Below are 21,698 nucleotides of genomic sequence, written 5' to 3' on the forward strand. Positions count from 1 at the left end.
TTTAAAGTTATGAGTTTAAGGATGTACAGCATACTGTACACAGAAGAACAATGAAGGTTCTCTCATCTAAATTTTAACTGTATATCTAAATAGTATAACAACCCTGTAGATTACTGCACAGTTTCTTTGGCAAATACCAGGTACCTGTTTTCTTCTCTAAATGTTCGAATGATGAATCTGCTCACATTCGGCTGAACTCGTTGGCCAGCTTCCCTCATGGTCATCCCATGCACAAGAACATGGTCAACTAGTGTTGCCCATATTTGGTCAGGAACAAATGTTCTTTGGCCCCTTCCTCGCTGTCTCCCACCTCTTTCTGCTCTTTCACAGTTAGGGTCAATTTTCCAAAGCAAATAATCACCTGTGGCCCTTTTTATATTACCTGAGATTCTGATGGGTGTGTCATCAATTTTGCTACTTAGTGTTAAAGTGCCCCTATTATGGAGTTTTGAAAATTAGCTTTCATGCAATGTGTAACACAGCTCTAAGTGAATGAAAACATCCTGCAAAGTTTTAAATCTGAACGTGCACCGTGTATAAAGTTATTGTCTCTCAAAAGAAAGAGTCGACTCTGAATCATTGAAACGAGTCGTTTTTAAAACAAATCCCAAGCCGTTTCATGTTGACGTCAACATGAAAATGCAAATTCATTTTTTGCCACTAGGTGCCGCTTTAGGAGCGGTAAAAATAGCGGTTTCCTCTGTAACGCTGTACACAAAGCAGCACTGCGCTCACAAACACTGCTTTATCAGGCATCCCAGGCAAGATGAAATGAAAATTAGACCAATCGGACCAATCACCTCAGATTAGCGTCACGCAAAGGAGGGGTTTGGAAAAATTTATCATTGAGCGAATCGTTTGGGAGTCATTGAGCAAGTAAGGTAAAAAATAAATGCATATTATAAGACAATGAAAGTGTTTTTTTTTTTTTTTATCTTGCATGCATGTCAACCTGTTATTGGGGACTCCCAAAACCGAAATATGAACCTTTTACCCATTACCCATAATAGGGGCACTTTAACACATGCATAATTGTGTGTTGATTGTGTTCAGCTTGTGACAGTGTGAGTTAATTATATTATGTGTTTGTGCTTTCTGAACGAGAGCATGGTTAAACCTGTGCAAAATGATGGCGTTTTTGTGTAGAGCTTTGCAGAAAGCACAGAGCAAATTGGAACATGTGTGCAAACAGGTGAAATGTGTTAAAAGTTTTGAGAAATGTGTCTGTATGAATGGTTTGGAGAATTGCGCCAAATGAATCAGTTATAGTGTTTTAGCAATCGAGAAAAACTGTAATTGTATCAGTATGCTAATTAAAAGGGGGTTTTGTATTGCCAATGTATGAAATGTTTCCAAAACAATAATTTACCATAGTGTCCAGTGGTTTTCAGACAGCAGGCACTGTATAAAGGCTTTTAGTCTGAGAACACACTGCTTTAGTGTCACACGGATGGGACGGCTGCAGCTGCTGTCACACACTCATTGAGATGCCAGTTGTAGTCTGGAGTCTTTGGATAGTGTTTCATGACCAGAGACACGTAATGTATGTGCGCTTGCAAATGCCAGCTAATCACAAAACAGTCTATGGCTACAGAACACAGTAACTTGCTTCCAAGACTATTACAATTAATTTACACTTTACACAAAACCTCGTCTACATTAGCCAGCTACTTTACCTTGGTTGACTTGCAAATCAGCTAAATTTGTACCAATGTTTGACATAAATCTAAATCTTTAAATTTATAAAACATATATTGAATACATAATTCCATTCAAATTTACTAGCAATGGGCATATCTTATGCAAAACCCACTTTTAGTTTTATGAAAATATTCAAAACCCAGTTGTGCATATGCATAAAATTACATTATTTGGTAAATACACTATAAATTTCACAATCACAATATTTTAGTAATACATAAGACCCCAGTATAAGATCATTTTATTTTGGTCTAAATTTGGAAAACAGGTTATGCAAAAATAATCAAGATTCAAGTACCATTTTCCTCCAGAAGGTGGTGATAATTAGCTAAAAATGGACAGTTCTTGAAGGTGTGTAATTTTATAATTGTACTATGTGGCACAAAGGTACAGCATTCCCTGAACCAATGGTCCGAGTTACCTGTCTGGCACTATTTTTGCAGTTCTGTTTAACACTACATCTTTAATATGAGAACGTGAATGTTGAAACTGGCCTGCAAACTGTAAAGTAAAATAAAAAAAAAATAAATAAAATAAAAGGCAGCGGTTTATTTTCTGTTTCTATTCTCTCCTTTCTCCTCAAGGCTGACTGTGAGCTTTGGTTATTGTAAAAGAAGTAAAGTATTTATAGCCATATAAACAGGCTCTATTGAGCTTGGCATTCATGCAAAGGAGGTCAATTTCTGAGCCAGATACTCAAGTCGTAAATACAAGGTGACCAGTTTCACTGATTGAGATTAACTGATGCCATTATAGTTAGCATCTATCAGTAATAACTGAACATAAGCAGCTAAATTCTGACTGAACACTGAAATGTTTGGACATGATTACAGTTGACATGTTTTTTTTTTTAAAGTGAAGAGTAGTAATAATTCCAGCAGGTATTATTGTTTCTTCTACCCAGTGAAAACTGGAAAACTATTGATGGGTGGCAGAAAAAAGTTTGTGTTGATGAGTTGGTGAGGAGTATTTCAGTGCATTCCTGTAGCCTGAATGGGCTTTTAGAGAAAGAGGCAAGAAATGCATCATGAAATCAGTGCACAGTGAGTGTGAGTGTGTGTGCAGCACTAATAGCTCTCACACTTACAAAACAAATCAAAATGAGGGAGTCATATAAAAATCAAACATAATAATAATAATAATAATAAATGGTGCAGAATTACACACATCCAAAAATTCACAAACCTGGCAAGCAGAATAAAACACAGCTGGAGATTAACTGGTGTCTCAAAATGCAAGACTTCAAATTTATCCATTTATCAAAACAAAAAAACCCCCCGACAACAACCCAACAATAAAACCAACTTAAAAATGCCCTCATGTCAATGTATATTATTGTACAATTGTGATAAAACTGCTTCCAATCCGAGCTCAGTAATGTATATCTCTTGCCTTCATGCTAGCACTGGATTTTGCTGCATTCCATACCACACTCAGAAAAAAAAAAGGCACAAATCTCTGCCACTGGGGCAGTACCCTTTCAAAAGGCACTGATATGTACAATTTAGGAACTAATGTGTACTTGTAAAATAATGATATGTACATTTAAGGCACTAATACCCTAGTAAAAAAAATGTATATACTTTAATGTATTTGAAATACTTTTTTTTTTCAAGCTAAGTATACTACAAATTAATTTACATTTGTATGTCCTTAAAGAGCCCATGCAATTGTACTTTAATGTACTAAACTGGTATACTTGTAGTCTGCTAAATTGGAACAAGTTATTTCGTGCTTAATGCACTTTCGATGTGCTAAAGTCCAGCTAAAGATATACAAAAGTATATTTGATTGTGCTAAAGTGGAACTATATTGCAAGTAGACTTCAGGTACACTTTAAATATCTTGCATTTAAAGACCGATATTATTCAAAGATCATGCAATCCTCATCCATAGCGACATTAAAAACTCATTTTAAGCTTAACCGTAAGAAATGTGCATTTTGCACAAGTAGTACTCCAAATAAAGTTTAATTATAATTTTTATATCATTACGTCTTGAACGATATGTCAGTAAATATGTTTATAGATTTTAAACTATATTTGGTATGAAATGAATGCATTTAAATATATTACTTTTTTACTAGGGTACGTACCATTAAGAGGTAAATAAGGTACAAAGATGTACGCTTTAGCATTACACCTTTTTTTCTAAGAGTGCACTTTATGTTCAAGTACTCCTGGAAAGAATTGTTGGAAATGACACATTGAAAAGTCTCTCATTCTGAAGTGGTTCTTTGGAGACAGTCTACTGTAGGCTCAGAGTTCAGAGGAAGCCGTCGGGGTTCTGTTTGGGACACTCTTCATACAAAGCGTGTTGTGACTTCTCAGCCGTAGTGCTGTAAGGCAAACGAGGGCAAAGATCAACCACATTTCATGTGTATCAGGTTTAACGGCATGGGGGGGGGGGTGTCTCGTATTTAAGTCTCGTACCGGCAGGGATTGTAGGTGGGGGGAGTTAATGTACAGCGCTCTCTCCCACCTTCAATACCACGACTGATGTGCCCTTGAGCAAGGCACCGAACCTCCAACTGCTCCCCGGGCGCCGCAGCAAAAAATGGCTGCCCACTGCTCCGGGTGTGTGTTCACATTGGATGGGATAAATGCAGAGCACTAATGCCAAGTATGGGTCACCATACAGGCCACATGTCACTTCACTGGAGCAGTACTCTTAAAAAGGACTTTGTACCCTTTTTTTTTTACCTCTAATAGGAACATTAGTACTTTATAGTAATTTGTACCCTTAAGTTACTAATTTGTAGGCCTAACTCTTGGGGTAACAAAAACAAAAAAAAAACTAACAAAATGTCCTTTTAAGGGTACTGCTCCAGTGACAAGCTGTTGTACCCCAAAAAGTGCGATTTTGGCCCCTCTTTTTTCTGCATATAGCCTATACATCCACAACAATTTCTGAAACCACAGACAACCCTATTATTCGTATTCGTATGGCCATCACATAAAAAGGTCTAAATCCTTAGTCTGGGGCTGTGGAAAATAATAAAAGGTTCTCTCTTGCACTGCACCTTCACTTCCCTTTTCTTCATTTCCCCAAATATCTCGGTCAAATTGAATTGGTAAGTGTTGTTGCAATGATGTGCGATCTGACATTATTAAGTAGGCTAGATCACCAAATCACACGCACACACACAGAGTGCACACACGTTGATTTATTAGTCTATTAAAATTCTAAATTCCGTGCATTCTAAATTGTAGACGGCAAAAATGCTTCTGTATGCTTTTTATGTTTATGTAACTCAATCTACATCACACAAAGAGTACACTTTTTCTGCAGATATTAGCATAACACATTTAATCATTTTATACAAGTTCAATAAAGCAATAAGTGGCTTACATTTTAGACATAATATTGCTTGTTTTTGCTCAATTTTTCCAACGAAAATAGTTCCAAACAAAGATCACACAGCACTGCATCTCTGAGCAATGGTGTTTACTTATTGAATGAATCAGCTTTTTGAACGAATCTGTTGAATAAATGATTCACTCATTAAAACACAGTGCTTTGTTTCTGAATGAATCAGTCGTTTGAATGAATGACTCACTCATTAACGGTCACTTGCTGTCACCTACTGGCGGTTTTAATTTCACATTTTGACTTTTTTAATATCTAAATTCTGTTTTAAAATATCAGTATTTAACATTTTATGTTAAAAACAAAACGTTTATCCATCTGTAACTGCAGGTTAAATGCATCTATGTCTCCTCTGAGATACATTAAATTGTAAATGCATCTAAATGCTATTTCAGATGCAGATTCCAGAAATTGGTTTTTTTTTTGATGAAGTGCTTCATATTCTAACCTAAAAATATAAAATGGAAGAAAGTTAAAACGGAGCACAATCTTGCTACTCCATCCATCCACTTCTTTTCCATTTACTTGTACTTAAATGTACTTGTAGATTTAAAAAAAAAAAAAAAAAAAAAAAAAACTTCGTACTCCAGTACAATAAATATCACATACTTTAAGACTTTTACTCAAGTAACATTCTAAATGGTGACTTCAACTTCTACCAAAGTCATTTTCTGGTAAGATATCTGTACTTTTACTGGAGTATGGCTTTCAGGTACTTTATACACCACTGCCTACATATACATTGAACCCATTTGAGTGTGGGATTGACTTCCCATTTTCACTCACTCAACCACTGAAAGAAACTGCATCTAAACTGAATTAAAATTGATGTTACAACATTTTGATCCAAGTCTTGACTAATATTTGATGTCAAATTGATATCAAGGTGCCTGCTTATAAAATTATTTGTCAGACAATTTTAAATGGTCTTACTACTTATTACTCTACCCATTTAAAAAAAAAAAAAAAAAACACTGGGGAGATCTGGGATGTAAAAAAAAGAAAAAAAAGATAGAATGCCATATAGACTAAATTCTCTACAGAAAAGTTTCAAGAGCAAATTTCTCTTGTGATGAAGAAAAACTTATGCATTTTTTTTTTATAAATGTTAAGAGATAAAACAGTAAAACATTTGTTAAAAACCAATTGGATATATTCAAAGTGAAGTGACATGTGGCCAAGTATGGTGACCCATACTTGGAATTAATGCGCTGCATTTAACCCAGCCAAAGTGAACACACACACACACACACAGGGGTTCAGTGCTTTGCTCAAGAGCACCGCAGTCATGGGAGAGAGCACTGTACATTCACTCCCCCCACCTACAATCCCTGCCGGTACAAGACTCGAACCCGCAACCTTTGAGTTACGAGTCCAACTATCTAACCATTAGGCCACAACTTCCCCACAATGACATAATTGTTAAAATAAGTGAACTTTTATTAGCCTAATTGCTAAAAGTAGTGGCACCATGTTAAAGTTGCTGTGACTGAAAGCTATTGACTGTGGTCGTCTGTTATTGTAATGTTAATGTTTTCTGAGAGTGAAGCTTTAAAGTAATTTATGAGAAGTTATGAGCTTTATTAACATTAAAGCAACAGTTCACTTAAAATTCTGATAATTTACTGTATTCACATTCATGTTGTTCCATGTCGTTTCTTCTTTCTTCCCTAGAACCCAAATGACATCTTCAGTTGCTTCTCAGTACTTCATGTTCTTTAAGTACCGCAGTGAATTTGACTTAAAATATAGATTTCTGTCATGTAGTTCTTATTTCATTATAATATACATTTTCACAATGAAAAATACACATTACTATAAAAATTATAAATTGACTGCTTTTTGCAGTGATTCTTCACGTCAGGCTAAAAACTTAGCAGAATAGTCGATTAATAATTATTATTTTTTTAAATCTAAATGATCATTACAATTAACTGCAGACCAATAGATTATTTGTGAACATGACTTAATGTGTTAAGAGAATTTATAATCCTACACTTTTCTAGGAGGGTTTACTGTTCTTAGATGATTTAAGCTTGCATGGCAGGTCTTCCAAACAAGCTGGTGTTCTTCTTAAAATATTTCATCCAAAAATAAAAAGAAAGAAAGAAAGAAAGAGTCATACAGCTTTGAGTATCAAGTTATGCCACTTTATAAAACTCTTGACCTTGCGTACCTGATGACTGTTGGGAAGACCTCTGCGGAGTAAATGTACACAATGGACAGCGAGGCGGTGATGCCAAACTTGCCCACCATGGCAAGTATAGTGCGAACAATAGACAGATCTGTGAAGACAGCAATTATGAATGGATGAGGTTTGTTATGACAGATAGTCTCTGGTTTTGTTTTCGCAATGGCCTGGAGGGAGGGTGGCACACACAAATCTTCATTCTGAATCTTCCTTTGATTCATGACATCACTTTTAGTTAGTGGGTTATATAAACAGTTTGCACAAGTCAAGGTTTTTAAATGTGGCTCAGAATTATTCAGGCTTCTGTCCCATCAACAGAAGTAAACAATGGCATGAACACGGTGGAGCTACGACATCATTACATCAAATGGAGCCTGTGGCCCATTTATTAGGGGCCAAGCACCGAAGGTGTATCCGTTAGAATTCTTCTTCTGCTGCTATTGTGTCTATGGCAGCCCAAAGAACAGTTTGCGGGAAAGTTGTGAAATTTGGCACACTGACATAGGACAGACTCAACATTAACCATAGCAAATTTGGGGTCTCTAACTCACTCTCCAGCACCACCACTTGTCCAAAGTTTCACTCATGTTTATGCTAACCATAAGGCACAGAAGGGGGGGGGGGCGCTTTTTTTAATAGTTTGAAACTTTTTCGAACTCGTCCTAGATGGTTTGTCGGAATCGGATGGTTAGGTTGATTTTTGGCTTTGACATTTACACCAAACTTTGTATGTGCCATTATCACCTCACACTGACCAGGCCACATCATTTTGGTAACAGCGCCACCTATTGGTCAAGAGTAGTAAACCATCAATTATGAAATTTCCAAAAATGCTAATAATTTTTAATTGAAGTAGCCTTTTATAATGAAACTGGTCGCAAAATATTCCTTGGGTCATGCCGAAAACATGGATACCAATTATGCCATTGTGGGCCGAACTTCCTGTCCGCCATTTTGATTTATGCTGAAAACCTACTTTTTCTGAACTTCCTCAACCGTTGGTCCGATTTTCATCAAAATCGAATCAGATCATCATCAGACAGTGCTGACAAAACGTTATGGATTTCGTGTTGATAGACAACCGTTTTTGTATAGCGCCACAACAAATTTGAGGCAAAATGCCAGATTATGTCTGAGGCTGTATCTCTGCAAAACTTTGACATGGACACCAAACTTGTGTGCGCCATGTTACCTCACACAGAACACACCACATCGATTTGATAACAGCACCACCTATTGGTCAAATGTGATAAGCCATTAAATCCTATTACGAGAAGTTGCATTAATGATTTCAGTCATTTTGCTTCAAATCATCCTAAACTTGCTTTAATTACTCATTTTTGCAGTTGGTCTGATGCTCATGCCATGCTCCTCATTTTGCCTTTGGAGTGCTTGGCCCTTTAACTGCTGCTTGCATCTATATTTGGATGTTATTATTACGCATCAAGCAAAACACACGGTACACTCACACACACAGTTACACTACATGCCAGCATCTTTGGGGTTTCTTTAGGTTTCCTTTTTGCTTAAAAAGTTGGGAAGATGGAGTATCGTAGAGCATCAACATGTTTTACTAGGCACTTTGTCATGCTACTTTTCCACCCGAAGCTGGTGCCCAATCTGTAATGGCTTCTGCTACAGAAAAGGTAGTTCTTGGCTGGGGAAAAAGATTGCGTTGTCTTCAAAAACTAGCTGATCTGAAACTAGGAAACACTAACGTCAAAGGTATAAATGACTGTAACTAAAGAATTCAGAAGAACAGCAACTTAGTCTGGTAAGATTGATACAAAACGAAATTAACGGGCACAAAATTAGATCGATTACAATCAGTAGCACAAATTCGGTAAAAGGGCGGATGTTAAAAGTACACATGATTTTAGAGCTTTAGTTAAGTAAAGGTTTGGTTTTTCACCTACCATCTGGAATGAATATGGTAAGAAGGCAGGCCAGGCCACCTACTGCCAAGAATGCTAACTGGGACATCCTGCGTGAGCGGTTTAGGGTGAAGAGAGTAATGGTTCGTGCGGGCATCTCCACCAAGCCAAAGATAATCTGCGTCAGGTAGATATTCATACCAAAGTCTGAAATATTCAGAGACAGCCCATAGTACACCAGGACATTCACAAACCTGTAACAAACAAAATCAAATGTCACTTTTGTGAACTTTGAACTCCAAGTTCAAAAAATGAATATGGGAATGGCCCAAGCTCAGAACTATAGCAGAAGTTTCTGTTATCATGCAACATACAAATGAAATGAGAAATGAGCCATAAAAGGAAATGCTGGAAAGTGTAACTGAAATGGATTATAATCAAAAGCCCTGAAATTTCTTCAACAGATATTGTGAACAGAAAGGATTATATAGTGTTTTGATATGATAGTTGCTCTAGAGTACTTTGTAATTTACTCATTTAGAGGTAGTCATGTAACTAGACTTTACTTCTGAAGGGAAAAATAAAAAAAAGTTCCTCAGACTGAAAGTTTCAGAGTCATCCATCCCTTCATAAATTCATAACATAATTTGCAGGTCCAGTGAAGATGTTATTGATAGCTCTTACTGATGGCTGTTTCGCTAAATTACGGAAAACACACACCTAAACCTGAAGTTTGAATAGGAACAATGGTTCATAATGTCCAACTTTTGAATCATTAATTTTAATTCATGTTGGGTTTTTGCAGTTAACTTTCTTTACCACAAGTAGAAGAGAATCAGGGACTGTTTCCTCATTCTGGGCGTTCGGACCAAATCGATGACAGTGTACTTCCTCAGGTCTTGCACTTTCTCCGAGTTTTTAGGGCTCTGTGAAACAAAATAAATTTTAAGTATTCTCAGACTAGATACCTCTGTAGTACAAGTTGGAGACTAATTTGAATATTCCTTTCTGAAAAGAGCGGTTACATCACAGATAAAATGCAAATACAACTGCATAGCCCTACTGGAAAATGTAGTTGTTTTACAACATTTAAAACTTGCAACATGTTTCTAGTTGGTCCAAGAGGACTATAAACTGGTCCAAGATGCATGGTTTGGGTGTTGTCAAGCTAAACTACTAGCTGGTGATCAAACGTGTCAATTTTAAACCAGTTAATTGACCAACGGTTTAAGGTTCAAAAACACATTTTCCACATACTGTACATTGTTTCTCCTCTATGCCCCGCCTTTCTGAAACACACCGATTTTTACAAAGCTCGTCAGTCTGAAAAACGAGGTGTGCACTGGATTGGCCAGCTATCCAGTGCGTTGTGATTGACTGAATACCTCAAGCGTGTGACGGAAATGTTACGCCCTTTAGCATCCAGTGGGGACATAATTACGGATTATAATGATTTACACGGTCTTTCTACGCATTGCATCGTGCCGCGTAAACATAAAACCATGTCTGCATTTGTGATCGGAGAAATGACAAACAAGCGCTACTCTACACTGCTCAACTCGCGTTTGAATCATCAGTAGCAAATTCTTTAAATATGAAAAACGTACTTGCAGTCTGGGAGTCAGAACAGCCGGCACTGTAGTCTACTCTACCAGGATGACTGAATACCTCAAGCGTGTGACGGAAATGTTACGCCCTTTAGCATCCAGTGGGGACATAATTACGGATTATAATGATTTACACGGTCTTTCTACGCATTGCATCGTGCCGCGTAAACATAAAACCATGTCTGCATTTGTGATCGGAGAAATGACAAAGCGCTACTCTACACTGCTCAACTAGCGTTTGAATCATCAGTAGCAAATTCTTTAAATATGAAAAACGTACTTGCAGTCTGGGAGTCAGAACAGCCGGCACTGTAGTCTACTCTACCAGGATCAGGAAACAGTCCTCCATAAAATGTGCTGCACGCATCTGAATATTTGGGTTGAAGTGTTCTGGAACGGTGTTGTAAATGCAACTTAACCACCGATACGGATTATAATGATTTACACGGTCTTTCTACGCATTGCATCGTGCCGCGTAAACATAAAACCATGTCTGCATTTGTGATCGGAGAAATGACAAACAAGCGCTACTCTACACTGCTCAACTCGCGTTTGAATCATCAGTAGCAAATTCTTTAAATATGAAAAACGTACTTGCAGTCTGGGAGTCAGAACAGCCGGCACTGTAGTCTACTCTACCAGGATCAGGAAACAGTCCTCCATAAAATGTGCTGCACGCATCTGAATATTTGGGTTGAAGTGTTCTGGAACGGTGTTGTAAATGCAACTTAACCACCGATTTCTAATCGTGCCCATTTTTGGAAGACCAAACAAAGTAGTTTCACTTTCAGGGCTAGAGTGAGCAGAGGCCGGCGGGCTTGAGAACGGTGCGGCTGGCGGATTCGACGAAGGAATGTCCGGCGGGCTTGCGGCAACCACATGTGATGACCCCGGACCCCGGGATCCGCTTCGTCCACAGTGAAAGCTGATCTGGCGATCCACAGCACGAAGTTGATGTATTTCCTCAGTGACTAGCACGGATCAGCTCCAGGCATGCCGAAGCGGATATCATCCTCTTTTGGAAGGCCAAACAAAGTAGTTTTGCTTTCACAACAAAACACAGCACCTTCACGACATGGCGGAGGCGGCGGCAGAAACAATACTGCAGCGAGAATAAAAGTTACGCCTTCTTTCTTTGCATGAACATTTGGCTGGCGTTATGCAAATCTTCCCACATAGTGACGTAGACATGTGGGGGCGTGTTAGAACGAGCCGTTTTAGGTAGGCGTGGTTGACTTAACTTTTATAAAGAATATCTCTTTGGATTTGAGACTTTAGTCTTTGCAACTTTACAGATCTTTATGCACCAAGAGCTTGTAACACTCCAAAGAGAAAGGAAAAAAAAATTGCATCGTCCCTTTAAGGTTAGTGGTAGATTGGTATTCATCATCTCTATCCTAACTTCCAGACTTCTCCAGTCATGCGTTATTTGTCAGCAAGCTTGCATTCAGATCGGCCTTCATCCAACCAACAACTTTCAATAATCAGAGAGAGATATAAAAATAACGATGGAAGAAAAGATATGTTGCTACATCATGGCTGTACTTTTTGGATGTCTTCCTTATTAGACGCAAACAGCTCAGGTCATGGAGTACAGTACGCTACTAAATGAGGTAACTTAGCTGTGTTAAATAAGGGAGATCCAGAATGTACAGTGCTGGGGAGGCTCTAAGAATTGTTTGAAAGTCTTGGGTATATAGAAGGCTTTTGTGTTGTTTAGGAAGCTCAGGTTTCCATTCATTGTATTGCGTGGATAAAAAGTGTTCAGTGCATTATTTATTTTTCTTTTATGCTCCACAGAAGAAAGACTGTCATACGGGTTTAAAAAAAACAAAAAAAACGCCCCCCCCCTCCCCCCCACTAGAATGATGAAAGATGACATTTAACTATTTTAAATATATATTTAGCTGGATTTCATAGATAAATCCAACCCCATGTGTCTTTGCCCATGGGCAGTGCCTAAAGCCCAGGAGGAGTGCTAGAATTCTTCTTTGAAAATAAGTTTTATACAAACTTTGGTTTGTCAAATATACAATGTTAGTAAAATGGTCTATTCCTATCAGGGCAGTTCTTGGCCAGAATAAGCTGCAATAAGGACCAGATGTTTTGCTTATAGTGAAAAGGCTAACTACGTGAGAGTAAGAGTATGCCATACCTGACAGAGCTCAATGTCATCGTCTACCAAAGGTTTGCCATTAATAAGTGCTGCCTTACGAATCAGATCCTGTGCCTCTTCATGCTTGTTACTGGCCATTAACCAACGGGCAGACTTAGGAAGCACCCTGAAAATTCACAAAAATAAACATACATGCAAGAACATAGTCGACAGCGGCCTCCTAAGTACCTGGACCATTCCGGACACTTAAGTCACAAGACACATTGTGGCCTTTTTGTGTTTGCAGCTCACCAGATGTAGAACAGGAAGAGGAAGCCTGGGGCAGATATGGCCAACTGCAGCTTTCGCCAGTCTCGGATGAGGTAGGCCACACCTGCAAGCAGAATGTAGCCAAAACCAAAGAAGTAGTCTGTGATGACACCTGCCAACATGCGCTTTTTTGGGCCCGTCCACTCAGTGCCTGCAGAATCAAAAGACAAAATGCACAGATTGAACAATAAGCTACACTCACAGTAAAACAGAAAATCCCAGCAGAATTAGACACTTTATTAGGCCTAGCCTCAGACTAAATGTTATCGCAGACTCTGCTGACTCAACCACAGTCCAATTCGAAAGAATATATATTCTTATTATTAAGAAAATACTCTTGCTGCTAAAATAATAAGGCTAAATACAATTTCTTTCTGACAGGCCATTTTCTCTAGTTCCAGAAAGCTTCACAAAGCATACACAGTAAAATCCTGAGTGTTAAATTAACACTGCTCAAAGAATATGGTCCCAAAAGAGTGTTAAAGTAACACTGAAGCAGTGCTAAAGTTAATAAGATAATTAAGTGATTAATTAAGTGCTGATTGAGCATTAGTGATGAACACCTGAAGGCTGTGGCTGAAGTCAGTTGTAGTTCTTGTGTTTCTCTTTTCTTCAGTGATTCTGCTTGTTAACAGCAGCCCAGAAAATCCCAGCAGAATTAGACACTTTATTAGGCCTAGCCTCAGACTAAATGTTATCGCAGACTCTGCTGACTCAACCACAGTCCAATTCGAAATAATATATATTCTTATTAAGAAAATACTCTTGCTGCTAAAATAATAAGGCTAAATACAATTTCTTTCTGACAGGCCATTTTCTCTAGTTCCAGAAAGCTTCACAAAGCATACACAGTAAAATCCTGAGTGTTAAATCAACACTGCTCAAAGAATATGGTCCCAAAAGAGTGTTAAAGTAACACTGAAGCAGTGCTAAAGTTAATAAGATAATTAAGTGATTAATTAAGTGCTGATTGAGCATTAGTGATGAACACCTGAAGGCTGTGGCTGAAGTCAGTTGTAGTTCTTGTGTTTCTCTTTTCTTCAGTGATTCTGCTTGTTAACAGCAGCTGTGCATCACTAATGCACTTAATTAATCACATAATTATCTCATTAACTTTAACACTGCTTCAGTGTTACTTTAACACTCTTTTAGAGTGGGACCATATATGCTCCAAGCAGTGTTAATTTAACACTCAGGATTTTACTGTGTAACAAGTTAAAATATTGGAGTCTTTAGTGGATCTATTACTTACCCAACACAAATGCATTCATGATTACTGCGGAAATCGTCATGCCCACCACGAAGCGAAGCAGGACATATATGTAGAAATTTGGGGCGAAAGCAACCCCCACTCCAAAGATGGCCTGTACTGCTAAACCAATCAATATGATCATTCTGCGGCCATACCTGAAATAGCATAATACTGTACGTCATTACATAGGTTACTAGAGACACTACTGTGTGACTAAGCTCAGTTAGTAATATGTTTCCTAGAAAATAGGTGTGCATGGGTCTACCCTTGTGAAAAAAAAATATTGATTTTGATCTTGTACTTCAGATCATATATATATATATATATATATATATATATATATATGTATATATATAATCTCTCTCTCTCTATAGTCTATCTATAAAATAATTAGTCTAACAATAGTGTGATTACAAATATATTTCACTACATGGCATACAAGTTTATAATTTTGTATGTGAAAACATTACATTCAATTCACAATTTGGTCATGTTTTTATTATTTCCATTAAAAGTACTCTTTTTAAAAATATGCTAAAGGGTACTTCTTTTTCAGAAGGGTTATACTGGACTGGTCTGTTCTAAAATGGTTGCTGACAATGTAACAGAAAAGTCATGAGTTTGATTCCCAGGTAATGACTGGACTAATCAAAAGAATACATTCCTGGATGCAATATCGCTTTGAGTAAAATAACCTGCCACGTGTAAAAATGCAAACAGTAACATCTTAAATCTTATCATCTTATTTGAGAGGGTGCTCAATGCAGACTGCAGCATGTTGATGTAGAGGATTTTCATGGCAGACTGGATGTGCTGGGTTAAATACAACCCAGTGCTACCCCAGTGCACTGTAGCACTGGGTTGTATTTAACCCAGCAATTTTTAGAGTGTGATTTGTGCCAACCGCAATATTGTTTGTGTGGTGAATTGTTGGCTGCCAAGAGTATGAAACCATCAAAGTTCAATTTTAAGCAATAAACTATTTTAGTTCTAAATTGGATCCAATGTATAATCTGGGTTGTGAAGAAAAGCCTGTTTAGAACCACATACAGTGTATAGTGCACAGTCTCATGTAAACATATGTAGTCTTTCCAGTATTTTAGAGCATTCCATCCCACATTCTCCCTTCAGTTCATTCAGCAGTTAATGTTTTCACACCACAGTGCTGCTATTGTCTGTTCAGCTCTAAAATGTGAACATGTGCTGCTTATTAGATCCGCTCTCTAAAACCACTACATTTTTCAATACTGCAGAATCCATCCGATTTGGCTCTAGCACAAGACATTACTTGTCAAATCACCACTTCTCTCTATAAATATCAGTAAATAAAACCAGAAATAGAAGTCTGCATACAGAACAGAAGCCTTCCCAGCCGTCTCAGAAGTGTGACAGAGCATGAACTGTGAGTCACATTTGTCAGCTAATCGAAAGGGTGTGTTCAGAGTTTTTCTGAGACCTGTTTATGTAAAATATCCAAAACTTCCTGGTATTGAGCTCTTGTCCAGGCACGTGCAGTTCACAAATCATCTTGTGTCAATCAGAACGGTTTCTAACCTGATATCCTGTTTTTTCCCCCCATTGGAATGGAGAGTTTGGGATGTGTGAGAGAGATTGTGTGCATTAAAAGATTTTCTACTTACTTATCAGAGAGGGTGCCAAACAGAACAGCTCCAACCAGCAGCCCAAACATATAGATAGAAGATCCAATGTTGTTCAAATTGGCATTTTCACACACAAGGTCCCACTGTAAAATAAGGTCACAAGGTCAAAATAAAATAAATCAGTGTTATAGGAATGGTTTGTGGAACATTATGGCTAGTTGTTGTCAGTCCAAGGTGGTTTATCCGTCCTAACTAGCTTGGTCAAGATGGCCTGCTATCTCCAAAATCAGTTCTCCAGTTGGTACAGTAGCCCCCTGATCATCCATCTAGACTTACTACTGGATTTAGTTGAAATTTTCAGCAGGGACTGGAGGAGCCCACTGTCAGAAAAAAAGTGCAAAAACTGTACCTTTAGAAGCACAACAGCTTGTCACTGTTGCTAAAGGGACAACCTTGTACCTTATCTACCCCTAAAAGATTCATATTAGTACCTTAGCATTGCATATATACTCTTAAGGTACTATTTAGTGGTAAATAAAGATGGCCCATGAAAGTACTGCCATAGTGACAACCTGTTTTTCTGAATGAATGTACTTAATTATTTCATTATCACATTTTGGAATTAACTCTCATCTGTCTTCACCACAAAAATACCTTTGGTAGGATCTTGTTTCAGAAACTCTGTCCTCGAGGTCTATATGCATGGACTAGAGAAAGATGCCCCCCCCCTCCCACACACACACACAAACACCGCAGCTGTAAAGCAGAGAGCCGTATCAGATAGTCTGCCCCCGTTTTGAGGTTGGGCAAAGATCCAATCTTTGTAAATCAAAGGAAGTTCTGCCAGGATGCCCTGCTGTGAGCAACCCATCTCTCTGGTCACATGTCGCAAAAGAAATGCAGTTCCATTGGTCCGTCTTGCAGTCCTGTGAGCTACACCACTTTAATGAAGCCGTCTGAGATGCCTTCACCACGGGAGGCCAGAAATTCTCAATGCAGTCGGCACCCAAAACATCTAAACCACAATACATGACCGGCTCCGACAGCACCAGAAAGAGAGACGTGTTAAGAAAGTGCAACGCTGTGCATGTTACGACATCCTGTTATACAACCGTGATGTTTTGAGATTAGCACTCACCTCTGTGACAACAGTACTGAGAAAGACTTCCTTGCTGAATTCCCATCCTGCCATGCAGCCGTTTGAAATTGACGAATGCTCAGTAATTGGTAGACTGTGATTAAGCTGGGACAGAAGGCCATCCTGAACGGATGTGCAGGACTCCCCAGGAGCAATGCTGAAGTTGAAGCCCAGCCTAGGGCCACCACCGTCGCCCAGTGGCCAGGTGGATCTGCACAGGTGAGGGGGCACGGCCCCAGTGAAGACAGACACCAACATGTGGAAGGCCAAGAAGATCTGTGGCAGGGAGATCCACACATAAAGCGTCTTCTGGAAGCGTCCAAACCCTCCAATCCGGTCCAGGACTTCGTCAAAATTCATCCTGCCTTTCCTTGAATGTCACTTCATGAAAATGTACACAGCATCTATTCAGGTGATGATGACTGGGCCCACGAGTCTTAGGACACAGCAGAAGTTGGTGTGTTAGTGCACATGTAAGTAATGCTCTAGATGATGTCAGGTCAGTATTATGATATTATCAATGCTATGAAATGGGAATGGCTAGGAGGGACAGGCGCGTGTGAATGGCCGGTGTAGGTCTCCTCACACCTGTAGCAGAGAGAGAGAGGGAGGGAGGGAGGGAGAAGGAGAGACGGAGAGCTCTGCAGCGGAGTTCTGACTGTTTGGGTTGTTTGAGGGAAATATAAGGAAGGTCGGGCTGGGAGTGACCCAGATATCTGAAATGAGCCAGTGAGCACGAGGGGGAGGGACTTTTGAATGAAGGGGCGGCGATTATCTGTGACAGGAGGGAAGAATTATTTTCACACTCTCTCTCAGTCTGCATTACAAACTCAAAGGCACTGTTTCGTTCCTCTTCTCACCAGCCTCCCCCCTGCACTTGTTTCTTCCTCTTTATTTTCATTTCATTCACAAACTTTATGTCTGAGGGTAAGAGAGAGCAGAGGAAGTGTAAGAGAAAGTAAAGGTGGTTTGATTTTCTCTCTCCAACTTAAATAGTTTCTTCTACACACAAGAATTAGGGGACACACTTTAGTTTGGGGACCATTTCTCACTATTAACTGACTATTAACTATGACTTTTACCTCAATAAACTCATAATTTGCTGCTTATGAATACAGTAGTTAGTAATGCAGTTGTTAAGTTTAGGTATGGGGAAGGGTTAAGGCAGGGCTATTGAACTGAAATTTTGAAGGGGGCCAAAGGGGTGGGTGGCTGTCCCGATCTCTTTCTGAGGGGCCTATAAAATTAGAAATTAAATTTAAATGCATATTCAGCAGTAAAATATATAATATTATCAACATGGTATTATCAACCAACATTTATAAAAGGTTAACATTAGTGATGTCTGTGAATCGATTAGAATAATAAAAAAACGAATTATTCACACATTTTTCTATAATTAATTGTAATTAACTGCATATTAATATATTTATATTGTCATCATTTCAAACTGAACCTCCAAAATAATGTAGAAACAATATAAAGATGGTATATTTTAAATATGTGTTTAATGGCATCTTTTTACTAAGTAGCCTATTATCAACAATGGCCAGTATTTTTGATAACAATGCAATACTGCTACTGATGTCTCTATTAAATGCATTTTCCCCTCAATTTTAGCCATTGATTATAGCAATTCAACGTTACAGTATAATTGAAAGCCATTATTTTTAACATTTAGTAGGTTCTGAAAAATATAATTTTTAACTTTTAATTTAAGTGAACTTAAAAGAGTCTTCACATAAACCAGAAATTGTTTATGCATAAATGAATCTTTATTCAAGCTACAAAACTTAATCAGCGACTAGAGCAGTCGAGTGATTTATTTTCTTTTGTTCTGTGATTTACATCAATGAGACTTCATCAGATTTCACTTTAAAAGCAGCGCTGTCACTTTAAAATCTGATGCACACGACGCGTATCCGTATCTGACACACTCAATTTTCTCCCAACTCTTTATAACTCATTTAAGACCGTGTTTACGAGGTCACTTGCCAAAACCCAGCATTTTGACAATTCTGTTTTTGTCTGTTGAAGCGCTACTGGCGCGCTGTCGGAAGCGGCTCAGAATACAGCCGAACATGCAGTCTTTCAGACTCCATTCGATAATCATCTTTGTCCAGTGTCTGCGCTATTTCTCGACAGAAGTTATGACGGAAAACACTGCCTTTATACTCCTTTAAACTAGAGTTGAGGATATGTCATAACCCCCTTACACAAGCGCTTGTCAGCGCTACCATTCATTGATGTTAATTTGCGATTGTTGTTGTTGCGTCTCTCGTTCTTTTCTTTTGCGGTTGTGAAACAACTACCCAGGCCAGTGTTGATACCTTGTGGACAAACTAATTAGTGCAAAAACAATTCAAGGTGTAATGTGCGACCTGCGCGTACTCTCCCCTCGGGCCAGATGAAGATGAATGATGGGCCGGATGTGGCCCGTGGGCCGCCAATTGAATAGCCCTGGGTTAAGGGATCTAAAATATAGTCATGCAGAGTAAGACATGTATTTTATAAGTACTAATAAAGAGCCCATATGCTAGTAATATGCATGCAAAGCAACTAGTTAATATTGAGAATTGGTCCCTAAACTAAAGTATTACCAAACTATGTTTTCTAAACTATGAAAGAGCAACAAACTTTTCGGTAACACTTTATTTTGATGGTCGCTTTTGAGCATTCTGTTGACAATAAGTAACTTTGCACCTACATGTCAACTAAACATTAGAGTATTAGTAGACTCTCTGCTTAAAGGTCCCCTGAAGTGCCTTGTGGTGATGTAATTTCAACTGAAACAGGAAGACAGGGTGGGACATATTGAGCAGCCCCGCCCCCTTTTTAAATTAGCCAATAGCGTTTTGCTTATATCTGCACGGGTCAGAGCCATTGAGCCCGGTAAAGCCGCATTTGACAGCCAAAGTCTAATATGGCGCTTTTCCACTGCGTGGTACGACTCGGCTCGGCACGGCTCAGTATGGTACGGCACGGCACGGCTCGGTTTGCGTTTCCACTGCAGTTCAGTACCGCTTTAGGGTGGGTGGGATTATTGACATGTCGTTATAGTTGCGCCGCCTCTACTGCCGCGACTTCTGAAAAACGTTTTAATTCCGCGTCGCCCCATCAAGCTCTCGCTGGATCCGCTCCTCTGCTATCAATGAGAGGAACGTCTGTACTTCCTCAACAGACAATGAAACAACCACTTTTTGGTTGTTAAAAAAGGCGCGCTTGTTCAAAACGGTTGCGTTCGATCCTTCGCTGGCTGTGCTGATTTAAATCTAGCGGTTCTGTTGTGTTTGTGTCGCAAGTTTAGTGACGATTCTCTCCGGCCAATCCGTGATCAGCAGAGTTTACACGTCACGTTTTGGTAAAGGTACGGTTCACTTGGAACCTCAACCGAGGTGGTACTAATGCCGCTTTTCCACTGTGTAGTATGACTCGGCTCGGTACGGCTCAGTACGGTACGGCACGGCTCGGTTCGGCTTGGTTTGCGTTTCCACTGCAGTTTAGTATCGCTTTAGAATGGGTGGGATTATTCACATGTCGTTATAGTTGCGCCGCCTCTACTGCCGTGACTCCTAAAAAACGTTTTCATTCCGCGTCGCCCCATCAAGCTCTCGCTGGATCTGCTCCTCTGCTATCAACGAGAGGAACGTCTGTTCTTGCGCAACAGGGGGAACAGCCACTTTTTGGTTGTTAAAAAAAGGTGCGCTCGTTCAAAACAGTTGCGTTCGATCCTTCGCTGGCTGTGCTGATTTAAATCTAGCGGTTCTGTTGTATTTGTGTCTCATGTCGCAAGTTCAGTGACGCAGGTAGTGACGATTTTCTCCGGCCAATCCGTGATCAGCAGAGTTTACACGTCACGTTTTGGTAATGGTACGGTACGCTTGGAACCCCAACCGAGGTGGTACTAAAAAAAGTACCAGGTACCAGGTACTGTACCCAGTGGAAAACCCCCAAAAAGTGAACCGTACCGAGCCGTTCCATGCAGTGGAAAAGCGCCATAAAAAAACCTTACCGAGCCGTACCATGCAGTGGAAAAGCGCCAATAGATTACCCCCTAGATTCAATATGAAACTCTTAGTAAAACAAAACAGTGATCATAATCATGCTGAGACTGTGTAGTTTTAAAAGTGTTTAATACATGCCGACTCGTGCATATGATCCGCTCCGAGCGATTGCGTCTCTGGACCTGAGCCAAAGTCCGGATCAGACTGTGTCGCAAGTTCGCGTGACACAACGTGAAACCAGACCTCATTTGCCCCAATCGAAAGCATATCTACACTATCTGAATCGTTCCCTATCGCCTACATTGTACACTACGTGCCATTTACTGTACTGTACTGTACACTGTGAACAAGCCACCGATCTCAGCCGCAGCTTCAGCGTCTATTTATAGTGTAGGGGGCGGGCGCTTTGGCTTCTAGAGAGCGTTTGATTGGTCAGAAGATTTGACGAGAAGATGAAGTACGATGTGACGTCAAAAAAAAAAATCGTTGAGTGGTTTTGGAGGAAGTGATGAACTAAAAGCTTTGAATGCTTATAT

At 39.3% G+C, this 21,698-nt stretch overlaps 1 protein-coding gene across 2 annotated transcripts; it reads right to left on the reverse strand.

Moving 5' to 3' along the window:
• Positions 1–3,791: 3,791 nt before the first annotated feature.
• Positions 3,792–17,788, reverse strand: LOC107565461 (organic cation transporter protein). 2 transcript variants are annotated; one of them, XM_016250703.1, is made up of 9 exons: positions 17,159–17,788; positions 16,060–16,163; positions 14,420–14,574; positions 13,150–13,318; positions 12,898–13,024; positions 9,955–10,061; positions 9,178–9,389; positions 7,247–7,355; positions 3,792–4,039 (listed from the first exon to the last, which is right to left on the reverse strand). In XM_016250703.1, exons 1-9 carry the CDS (start codon positions 17,516–17,518, stop codon positions 3,967–3,969), a joined length of 1,416 nt encoding a protein of 471 aa, XP_016106189.1. In that variant the 5' UTR covers positions 17,519–17,788; the 3' UTR covers positions 3,792–3,966. The 2 variants fall into 2 exon arrangements, with proteins under 2 accessions (XP_016106189.1, XP_016106190.1); XM_016250704.1 differs by lacking the exons at positions 3,792–4,039; positions 7,247–7,355 and having other exon boundaries at positions 9,170–9,389.
• Positions 17,789–21,698: the final 3,910 nt, after the last annotated feature.

The sequence above is a fragment of the Sinocyclocheilus grahami genome, unplaced genomic scaffold (assembly GCF_001515645.1).
Source record: "Sinocyclocheilus grahami isolate Dianchi unplaced genomic scaffold, SAMN03320097.WGS_v1.1 scaffold1002.1, whole genome shotgun sequence".
Taxonomy (NCBI): domain Eukaryota; kingdom Metazoa; phylum Chordata; class Actinopteri; order Cypriniformes; family Cyprinidae; genus Sinocyclocheilus; species Sinocyclocheilus grahami.